The sequence below is a fragment of the Pseudophryne corroboree genome, chromosome 11 (assembly GCF_028390025.1).
Source record: "Pseudophryne corroboree isolate aPseCor3 chromosome 11, aPseCor3.hap2, whole genome shotgun sequence".
Classification (NCBI taxonomy): domain Eukaryota; kingdom Metazoa; phylum Chordata; class Amphibia; order Anura; family Myobatrachidae; genus Pseudophryne; species Pseudophryne corroboree.
Window position 1 is genome coordinate 40,824,009 of NC_086454.1, and position 12,186 is coordinate 40,836,194.

At 44.0% G+C, this 12,186-nt stretch overlaps 1 protein-coding gene across 7 annotated transcripts in view; it reads right to left on the reverse strand.

Annotated features, from left to right (window-relative positions):
- Window positions 1–12,186, reverse strand: part of DENND2B (DENN domain containing 2B) — a 421,742-nt gene that overhangs the window by 82,241 nt on the left and 327,315 nt on the right. For 6 of the 7 annotated variants that reach the window (XM_063944050.1, XM_063944049.1, XM_063944048.1 and 3 more), the window contains 2 exons: window positions 6,968–7,116; window positions 3,325–3,540 (listed from right to left, as the gene is read on the reverse strand). In XM_063944050.1, coding sequence (XP_063800120.1) covers window positions 3,325–3,540; window positions 6,968–7,116 — 365 coding nt within the window. The remainder of the gene's footprint in view (window positions 1–3,324; window positions 3,541–6,967; window positions 7,117–12,186) is intronic. The other variant, XM_063944052.1, reaches the window with a different exon arrangement.

Below are 12,186 nucleotides of genomic sequence, written 5' to 3' on the forward strand. Positions count from 1 at the left end.
ATTGGGGTATATTTACTAAAATTCGTATTTTTCCGAATGAGGTTAACGTTCAAACACGAATGACATCGAAAGTGTAAAATTGCAACTTTTTGAATTTATTACGACTAATTTACTAAGCTGTCGTATTCTGCATGTTCGTATTATCCGATGTCGATGTCATTCGTATTTTTTGGCAGTGTTTTACGGGAGTGAATTGTAAAACACTGCCGACATTAACACAATGTATCTCGGCCGGATCTGTGAGATCCGTGCTGGGCTTCATTGTGCACCATTCGTAAAAAATAAAACATTGTTAAAAATAAAATGCGTGGGGTCCCCCCTCCTAAACAAAACCATCCTCGGGCTCTTTGAGCCTGTCCTGGTTGAAAAAATATGGGGGGGAAAATGACAGGGGTTCCCCCATATTTAATCAACCAGCACCGGGCTCTGCGCCTGGTCCCAAAAATACGGGGGACAAAAAGCGTAGGGGTCCCCCGTATTTTTTAAACCAGCACCGGGCTCCACTAGCCAGGTACATAATGCCACAGCCGGGGGACACTTTTATATTGGTCCCTGCGGCCCTGGCATTACATACCCAACTAGTCACCCCTGGCCGGGGTACCCTGGAGGAGTGGGAACCCCTTAAATCAAGGGGTCCCCCCCCTCCAGCCACCCAAGGGCCAGGGGTGAAGCCCGAGGCTGTCCCCCCCATCCAAGGGCGGCGGATGGGGGGCGGATAGCCTTTTTGTCAAAATGTGAATATTGTTTTAGTAGCAGTACTACAAGTCCCAGCAAGCCTCCCCCGCAAGCTGGTACTTGGAGAACCACAAGTACCAGCATGCGGAGGAAAACCGGGCCCGCTGGTACCTGTAGTACTACTACTAAAAAAATACCCCAATAAAAACAGGACACACACACCTTGAAAGTAAAAGTTTATTACATACATGCATACCTCCAAACATACATACTTACCTATGTTCACACGAGGGTCGGTCCTCTTCTCCATGTAGAATCCATGGGATACCTGTGGGAAAAATTATACTCACATAATCCAGTGTAGATCGGTCCTCTTCTGTTCTTTTTGTAATCCACGTACTTTGCAAAATAAAAAAACGGACACCCGACCACGCACTGAAAGGGGCCCCATGTTTTCACATGGGACCCCTTTCCCCGACTGCCAGGAACCCCCCCTGACTTCTGTCTAAGAGGGTTCCTTCAGCCAATCAGGGAGCGCCACGTCGTGGCACCCTCCTGATTGGCTGTGTGCTCCTGTAGTGCCTGTCAGGCAGCACACGGCAGTGATACAATGTAGCACCTATGCGCTCCATTGTAACCAATGGTGGGAACTTTGTGGTCAGCTTTTGACCGAAAGTAACCTTACCGCTGACCACAAAGTTCCGTGCATGCCTATCAGAACACGGTAAAAAAAAGCAGGTCTTGTTTTATTTTAGCACTTTTTTACGATTTGTATTTTTTCACGGCAGTGTTTGGCTATTGCCGGCAGTGTTTGTGAATTACACTTTTTAGTAAATTACAGAGTTCTACCAAATAACAGGCGTATTTGACCGATGGTGTGTTCATTCGTAATTTTTTTCTGTGAGTTCCAAAAAAATACGAATGCCTTCATCACTGCCGTGATTTGAGTTTAGTAAATTCCCGAGATGACACTTTGAAGAAAAAACACCATCTCGGTCAAAATCGGGACCTTAGTAAATATACCCCATTGTGTTGTTTAAGTGTTCCCTTTATTTTTTTGAGCAGTGTATATGTAACATCCTCATAAACTACAGCAGTTAATGCATTATACCGTACAGTGCTGTGTTTTTACCTCATAAACTACAGCAGTGAATGCATTATACCGTACAGTGCTGTGTTTTTACCTCATAAACTACAGCAGTGAATGCATTATACCGAACAGTGCTGTGTTTTTACCTCATAAACTACAGCAGTGAATGCATTAAACCGTACAGTGCTGTGTTTTTACCTCATAAACTACAGCAGTGAATGCATTATACCGTACAGTGCTGTGTTTTTACCTCATAAACTACAGCAGTGAATGCATTATACCGTACAGTGCTGTGTTTTTACCTCATAAACTACAGCAGTGAATGCATTATACCGAACAGTGCTGTGTTTTTACCTCATAAACTACAGCAGTGAATGCATTAAACCGTACAGTGCTGTGTTTTTACCTCATAAACTACAGCAGTGAATGCATTATACCGTACAGTGCTGTGTTTTTACCTCATAAACTACAGCAGTGAATGCATTATACCGAACAGTGCTGTGTTTTTACCTCATAAACTACAGCAGTGAATGCATTATACCGTACAGTGCTGTGTTTTTACCTCATAAACTACAGCAGTGAATGCATTATACCGTACAGTGCTGTGTTTTTACCTCATAAACTACAGCAGTGAATGCATTATACCGAACAGTGCTGTGTTTTTACCTCATAAACTACAGCAGTGAATGCATTAAACCGGACAGTGCTGTGTTTTTACCTCATAAACTACAGCAGTGAATGCATTAAACCGGACAGTGCTGTGTTTTTACCTCATAAACTACAGCAGTGAATGCATTATACCGTACAGTGCTGTGTTTTTACCTCAAACTACAGCAGTGAATGCATTATACCGTACAGTGCTGTGTTTTTACCTCTAGTGATACAAATATAACCAACACTGATCTTCCCAGTGGTGTCAATGGTGGATCATTGAGTGAGTGACATCATCACGGCAGACCGGTGAGGTCACTTTACAGCAACTATACTGTAATATGGAAGTATTAGTGTATGCTGGTGTGAAGGAGCCACATGTACACTGTAAGCGCACAGCCGCTGTGAAGAATTGGCCATCATAATCTACAAACCCTGAGCCACATAAAACCAGACCGCCTCAAGCATGGCTCTGCGGCAAAATGTAGGGTACCGTTATTACGGTAAGAAAAGAAATCCAAGAAACAACCAAAGTACTTACTTTTCATGATATTAAATGCTTGGATCTGTCCGTGAGGACACGCACCACAAGAGAACGCACTAGCCACCAACAGTGGCTACTTGCTTGAGACATAGGGGTCTATTCATGAAGCAGTGAAAAGTGTGGAGAAGTGAGCCAGTGGAGAACATGCCCATGGCAACCAATCAACATTGAAGTAACATTTCTAATTTGCTTACTATACAATTATACGGAGCAGCTGATTGGTTGCCACGGGCAACTTCTCCACAGGCCTACTTCTCCACACTTTTCACTGCTTCATGAACAGACCCCTCAGCCACTAACATGCAGAGATAGGTTTCCTATCCCCCTCAATAATCCATACAGCGCCCACCCTAACAACCATCACCTTGGGGATCCTGCGGGCCCTACGTGAGGACAGGAGGCCGCTGGTGGTGCTCAGGCTATCCTCATTCAGGCTGGAGGGAGACGGTGGGATTGTCAGCTGGGCCAGTAGCAGCATGTCATCATGGCTGTGCCGTTTGGGCAGGCGAGTTACACGGTGACCTTTCCTCTCAGAGGAATTCCCGACGCGCAGCGAATGGCTACCACTCTTGGACGTTACCTGGGAAAGAAAAAATTTTCTAAGTACATGACAAAGCGCGGACACTTTACGTGTGGACCTGCCAATGTCTAAAAACACTCCCCGGGTCTGGGGATAACAGACTTTGGGGCCCATTTATCAACGAGTGATAAAACTCATTGTAAATGGTAAAACTTGTTGCGTATGATAAATGGTCCTCCAGCCAATCAGCTCCCAAATGTCATTTTTCAAACACATGACTGCTAGGACCTGATTGGCTGGAGCACCATTTTTTAGACACAACGACTTTTATCACTCGTTGATAAATAGGCCTCTTTATGATGATCATGCAGGTTATGTATCTGGCACAGTTATACACAATGCTACAAATGACACCATCAAATGATTCCCAAGCAAATTAGGCTGTAAATCTATTGGCAGACGCTGCAGGGGGCAACTTCCAGCTCAACATTACACGGTTTTACCTCAGCTTTCCTGAAGGGGACAACAAACACTAGGGATAAGAGTCAATTACGTATTCGAGATTGGAAACATAAATATATGGAAAGAATGATATTAATTAGAAGTATATCACTATAACAAAATATATGTCATATACTCCACAATATTACTGCCGGCAATCACCATGTAATGTTATACTCAGCAATGACCAGCATATTACTGCCTGCAGTCACCATATAATGGTATACTCAGCAATGACCAGCATATTACTGCCTGCAGTCACCATATAATGTAATACTCAGCAATGACCAGCATATTACTGCCTGCAGTCACCATATAATGGTATACTCAGCAATGACCAGCATATTACTGTCTGCAGTCACCATATAATGGTATACTCAGCAATGACCAGCATATTACTGTCTGCAGTCACCATATAATGTTATACTCAGCAATGACCAGCATATTACTGCCTGCAATCACCATATAATGTTATACTCAGCAATGACCAGCATATTACTGCCTGCAGTCACCATATAATGTTATACTCAGCAATGACCAGCATATTACTGCCTGCAGTCACCATATAATGTTATACTCAGCAATGACCAGCATATTACTGCCTGCAGTCACCATATAATGTTATACTCAGCAATGACCAGCATATTACTGCCTGCAATCACCATATAATGTTATACTCAGCAATGACCAGCATATTACTGCCTGCAGTCACCATATAATGGTATACTCAGTAATGTCCAGCATATTACTGCCAGCAGTCACCATATAATGTAATATTCAGTAATGACCAGCATATTACTGCCTGCAGTCACCATATAATGGTATGCTCAGCAATGACCAGCATATTACTGCCTGCAGTCACCATATAATGTTATACTCAGCAATGACCAGCATATTATTGCATGCAGTCACCATGTAATGTTATACTCAGCAATGTCCAGCATATTACTGCCTGCAGTCACCATATAATGGTATACTAAGCAATGACCAGCATATTACTGCCTGCAGTCACCATATAATGTTATACTCAGCAATGACCAGCATATTACTGCCTGCAGTCACCATATAATGGTATACTCAGTAATGTCCAGCATATTACTGCCAGCAGTCACCATATAATGTAATATTCAGTAATGACCAGCATATTACTGCCTGCAGTCACCATATAATGGTATGCTCAGCAATGACCAGCATATTACTGCCTGCAGTCACCATATAATGTTATACTCAGCAATGACCAGCATATTACTGCCTGCAGTCACCATATAATGTTATACACAGCAATGTCCAGCATATTACTGCCTGCAGTCACCATATAATGTTATACTCAGCAATGACCAGCATATTACTGCCTGCAATCACCATATAATGTTACACTCAGCAATGACCAGCATAATACTGCCTGCAGTCACCATATAATGTTATACACAGCAATGTCCAGCATACTACTGCCTGCAGTCACCATATAATGTTATACTCAGCAATGACCAGCATATTACTGCCTGCAATCACCATATAATGTTATACTCAGCAATGACCAGCATAGTACTGCCTGCAGTCACCATATAATGTTATACTCAGCAATGTCCAGCATATTACTGCCTGCAGTCACCATATGTTATACTCAGCAATGACCAGCATAGTACTGCCTGCAGTCACCATATAATGTTATACTCAGCAATGTCCAGCATATTACTGCCTGCAGACACCATATAATGTTATACTCAGCAATGACCAGCATATTACTGCCTGCAGTCACCATATAATGTTATACTCAGCAATGACCAGTATAGTACTGCCTGCAGTCACCATATAATGTTATACTCAGCAATGTCCAGCATATTACTGCCTGCAGTCACCATATAATGTTATACTCAGCAATGACCAGCATATTACTGCCTGCAATCACCATATAATGTTATACTCAGCAATGACCAGCATAGTACTGCCTGCAGTCACCATATAATGGTATGCTCAGCAATGACCAGCATATTACTGCCTGCAGTCACCATCATGTTATACTCAGCAATGACCAGCATATTACTGCCTGCAGTCACCATATAATGGTATACTCAGCAATGACCAGCATATTACTGCCTGCAGTCACCATATAATGTTATACTCAGCAATGTCCAGCATATTACTGCCTGCAGTCACCATATAATGTTATACTCAGCAATGACCAGCATATTACTGCCTGCAGTCACCATATAATGCTATACTCAGCAATGACCAGCATATTACTGCCTGCAGTCACCATATAATGTAATACTCAGCAATGTCCAGCATATTACTGCCTGCAGTCGCCATATAATGTTATACTCAGCAATGACCAGCATATTACTGCCTGCAATCACCATATAATGTTATACTCAGCAATGACCAGCATAGTACTGCCTGCAGTCACCATATAATGGTATGCTCAGCAATGACCAGCATATTACTGCCTGCAGTCACCATCATGTTATTCTCAGCAATGACCAGCATATTATTGCATGCAGTGACCTTTATGATATACCCAACAATGACCAGCATATTATTGTCTGTAAGGAGCAAAACATTTCCAAGTAAGAATGAACACTGATTATAACAGTATATCCAGCACATAGAAGGAGAGACATGGCTGTCCAGTTGTAACTGATACCAAAGCTATCAGAACATAAGATGCTGGACATAAAATGGAATCCTGGGGCGATATTCCCTGCACACAGTAGTTCACATTTAAAAAAAAAAAAAAAAAAAAAAGAGTAGGGATCTTTCCAGGAAAAAAAAACCCATCCAGAGACAAATCCTTAAAACGTGGAATTGTAACTGGATATTAGGGACACATGGCACTATTGCAGCATTTTGTACATACACTATATATTAGCAGTCTATATTGTGCACTTCTACTTGTGCGACAATAGAATGATGTCTGTTCCCAACAGGTGTAATTGGCGGCCGCCATGTTTTGCAGCCTGGGTCAGACGTGTAAGGAGTTACGCACCTGGGTTGGAGTTGTGTACTTCCTGTCTGGAGTCCTCCACATCCTGTTTGACGGTTCCGTCGAACTGTCCGGTGTCAGCTGGGACTTGCGGCCCAAGTTTCGAGCTTTCAGGTCCACATCTTCGTAGGGGTTTTCTTTGGCGGATTCGCCTTTTGTTTTGAGAGAGAGAAGAAAAAACAGACCGGGGTTTAGAAAAACAGAATCATGCGAAGTGAACAAACGCTCAGCACAAAATCTCCTCAGATTCCTGCGTGACTCATTCCCCCATCTGCAGCTGGAATCTGGCAAACTGTCCACAGCCCTCCATCCCCTCTCTTCTTATCCCTAACACACACAGACAAAAAGAATTCACGAGACTCGCTCCTGAGGTCCACCAGCTGGGTAGCGTTCTCTGGATGGGGCTCTTTGTGAGAGGGAGCAAAGATGTCTTTCCCAAGGAGTGCCATCTAGTCAGTGACAAATTATGTTTTATATTTAAATAAGAGCCTGTTAACTCTTGCGGAGCTACCGTCCTGTATAGCCGTGTCAGATATATGTGGTTGGAGAGAGAGAGAGATTCTTTATTAGATATAATAAACCTGATTTGGACAAATTGCAAAGAGCCAAGTACGTTCCTAAGTTAAACGTAACGTATCACAGACGCGTGTGATAAAAACATTATATCGCTATAAGACTATAATATAGTGCACAGGCTAAATCTATCATCTACGGCGCTCCAATCATACGGGCTGCCTGATTGTTTTCCATTGCTCCAAAGCCAGTGCTAGATACGGGCATAAGGCCATAAACCCAGAGTAAAGAGATTGGGGGTTGCCATTGAGACATTAGGAGGAAAATAATGTTATTTTGCAATGTTTTCTTGTTTCAGTCAGTCCACCGTGTGACATTATGGAGTGGGACCATTAGCGGATCCTCTGGTAATAAATCTGGTCCTCAGTGGTGCTTTTCAAGAGAATTTCCCAGAATGCCATTTTGGGAGAAAGGAGGAAGTAACCCCTGCACCCTTTGACGCGAAATGACATACCTCCAAACGGTCCCAATTTTTGGTGAGACAGTAGTGATTTGATGGAAGTTGGGAGGAATATTCCTTGCACACGTACAGGAGGCAAGTACCTCTAGGTCAATACCTCTAGGTCAATAGTGTTTTTTAGGAGGGGTAGGGATGGCCATCGTCCGTCATTGTTTAGCAACCGATGGTTTGCGATCGATGATTTTGCCATCACTGGAGGAGGTCTGACATCAATGATGGAAATCCCAGCAGATATCGCTAGCCCCACCCTTCTTCTCTGGCCTACTGCAATCACGTGTTCCCACTAGTAACGCCCATCAATGGTTTACACCATCAGTGGTTAGCCGTTGATTGTTTCCTGCAATTGACGGAAAGTACCCCGGCATTGCTTGGTGGCAGCTTAGTAGTTCAGAAGTGCTAGCCACGCCCACTATGGTGCAACCACGCCCCCAGCGTACTGCAGCATTCATAGAGCCCTGTTTCCTACTATGCTAATGGTGGGGGAGCTTGAATCCGTCACAGGGCCTGATTTAGTGTCACACACAATGCAGATATTTACGTAGTTGAGTGATTTATAGCGCCACTTACATAAACTCGCAGACAGGCGGCCGCCAATAGTTGCATCAGTATGCGATTTTGCTCTGCATCAGGTCCACAAGGGTTCTGTTTTGCCTTTCTGTGGCTGAGATATTTGTGACACGTTGATCTTGATGGGCCCTTCTGTTACAACCTTATGCAACAAAATACGCAACTGTTCCACTCCGCATGCATCAGAGGAAGTGGGTGTTCTGGATAATAGCGTTCCCAGAGGAGAAGTCTCTGGGGTTCTTCACACACAAGTGACAGAAATGTGACATTCCAGCCATGTGGGACTGCAGAAGTCACTGTATGTGCCAAGGCAACACATGGCGTAATATGTACACAGAGATATGCTCCCAGTGTGAGGTCTGGCAGATCACCCACCTACGTACCAGGCCACCTAGCTGCCAAGTACTGCGTAGTAAACAAACCGGAAACTGCTGAAAGCTGAGACGGTCGTCAGGCTCAATATGAAGATAAGTAACCGCTTCTGAATCTCTGGGCCTGATTCATCTTTGTAAGTAAAGCAAAAAAAAGCAAGCAACTGGGCAAAACCATGCTGCACTGCAGGTGGGGCAGATGTAACATGTGCAGAGAGAGTTAGATTTGGGTGGGGTGTGTTCAAACTGAATTGCAGTGTATAAATAACGCTATCTAACATTTGTGCACTCGTCCTGATTCCAGCGGGACAGTCTGGCTATTTGGACACTGTCGCGTTGTCTTACTCACGGGTTGCAGTGTCCTGCGGGCAGGGGGGAGGTTGGGAGAGCTTTGATCACCTGCTGCTCTGCACTGCAAAGCAGCGAGTAATCCCTGAATAAATGGCGTGCGCATCTATACAAAGCAGAGATGTAAGACGGATGCTGTCCAACTGCTCTAAGGGGGTCATTCCGAGTTGATCGCACGGTAGCAGTTTTTTGCAGCCGTGCGATCAGATAGTCGCTGCCTATGGGGGAGTGTATTTTAGTATAGCAAGTGTGCGATCGCTTGTGCAGCCGAGCTCTGCAAAAAGTTTTTGTGCAATTTCTGAGTAGCTCTGAACTTACTCAGCCACTGCGATCACTTACAGCCTGTCAGGTCCCGGAATTGACGTCAGTCACCCGCCCTGCAAACGCCTGGACACGCCTGTGTTTTTCCAAAAACACTCCCAGAAAACGGTCAGCTGCCACCCAGAAACGCCTTCTTCCTATCAATCTCCTTGCGATCGGCCGTGCGAATGGATTCTTCGTTAAATCCATCGCTCAGCAACGATCCGCTTTGTACCAGTACGACGCGCCTGCGCATTGCGGTGTATATGCATGCGCCGTAGTGACCTGATCGCTGCGCTGCGAAAAACAGCAGCGTGCAATCAGGTCGGAATGGCCCCCTAAGAGCGCTGGGCACGTTCCCCAAAATGCTGAATATATATATATATATATATATATATATATATATATATATATATATATATATATATATATATATATATATTTATACATATATAAAATAGAAGCAAGAACTATACTGCTTCAGGTCAGTTCGTATGGTATCTTTGGATGCAGCTGCTGTACAAAAATATGCAAAAGTGGCAGGAGGCGTCCTCAGTAAAGGGCTGCTGCGGACAGTTATGTTCCAATACAAAAAAAAAAAAATTAATTTTTTTTAAATATTATTTTAGAAACCGTAGCCATTTAAGATCAAACAGCCAACAGGTTAAATTTACAGATGAGCTACTCTAATATACAATGGCCGCACGTATATCTGAATTTCCAGCCAGTGCATTTAGAGGTTTGATAGTCTGCAACACCCGTGCAGGAACAACTGTTTTACACTATGGGGGTTATTCAATTGTGGCCGAAGACTTTTTGTACCCCAAATTTTTTTTTTGTCCAATGTGTTTTTCTGGGAATTCAATTAAAGGCCTTTTTTTATTTGGACCGCAACAATCACTGGTAACTACTGCACCATCCCAGGCGTAATAATACCAGAGAAAGTAAGCCATTTAATGTAAATAATTCCCCTCTTCTCGGCCTAGGTTCAAGTTCTCAGAGAACGGTCTGTGAATCGCGGCCTCGGTTGGTGTCAAACATCCCGTCAGATGTCTGTAGGAGAGGGAACGTGTGTACGTGTATAGGGCCACCACTATGACGGTTGCACTTTCTGAAATGCTTAATAGCTTCTTGCTACTAGCTAATACAAGACAAGACACAATTACTTTTTGGCCGCAGTTACAGGGTACATATGGATATAGTTTGTTACTATGGACGGCGGCTGCAGTTGCGAACTGTTGCCAAGAATGTGTCGAGCATCTGACGTTCCCCGGAGATCCTGACAGGCCCACAGAGGAGATAAAGACACATTTATTGCATCTCAGCGACATTCTGACAGTTTGGGATAGATATATGAAATTACTGATAAGACACTTTCCTCTGCTCACATATGGCCTCACGTAGCGCATTTTGCATCCAAACACAAATGCGTAAAATGCTCAAGCAAAAAACGCAATTTGTGAGAATTCTAAGCTATGTAGTTTGTATAAGGTATATGATACTCTGTAAGCTTATGATGAGGCAGAGGTATTTTTATGTACAATAAAATACTAACTGTTGCAGCCACTGCACAGGGATGAACAGTATGAGGCGCCACCAGAACTAGCCTATGACAGCCGAAGCAGATCACACTAACAGCAAAACCCATGCATGTCTAAGCTCCACTCAGTCATCTCTATGGTAGTGTCTACGCTCCCCTCAGTCATCTCTATGGTAGTGTGTCTATGCTCCACTCACTCATCTCTATGGCAGTGTGTCTGTGCTCCACTCACTCATTTCTATGGCAGTGTGTCTACGCTCCACTCATTCATCTCTATGGTAGTGTGTCTGTTTTCCACTCACTCATCTCTATGGCAGTGTGTCTATGCTCCACTCACTCATCTCTATGGCAGTGTGTCTACGCTTCACTCACTCATCTCTATGGCAGTGTGTCTATGCTCTACTCACTCATCTCTATGGTAGTGTCTACGCTCCCCTCAGTCATCTCTATGGTAGTGTGTCTACGCTCTACGCAGTCATCTCTATGGTAGTGTGTCTATGCTCCACTCACTCATCTCTATGGCAGTGTGTCTACGCTCCACTCACTCATCTCTTTGGCAGTGTGTCTGTGCTCCACTCACTCATCTCTATGGCAGTGTGTCTGTGCTCCACTCACTCATTTCTATGGTAGTGTCTACGCTCCCCTCAGTCATCTCTATGGTAGTGTGTCTACGCTCTACGCAGTCATCTCTATGGTAGTGTGTCTATGCTCCACTCACTCATCTCTATGGCAGTGTGTCTACGCTCCACTCACTCATCTCTTTGGCAGTGTGTCTGTGCTCCACTCACTCATCTCTACGGCAGTGTGTCTGTGCTCCACTCACTCATCTCTATGGCAGTGTGTCTACCATTCCACTCAGTCATCTCTATGGCAGTGTGTTTACGCTCCACTCACTCATCTCTTTGGTAGTGTGTCTGTGCTCCACTCACTCATCTCTATGGCAGTGTGTCTACCATTCCACTCAGTCATCTCTATGGCAGTGTGTCTACGCTCCACTCAGTCATCTCTATGGCAGTGTGTCTTCGCTCCACTCATTCATCTCTATAGTAGTGTGTCTATGCTC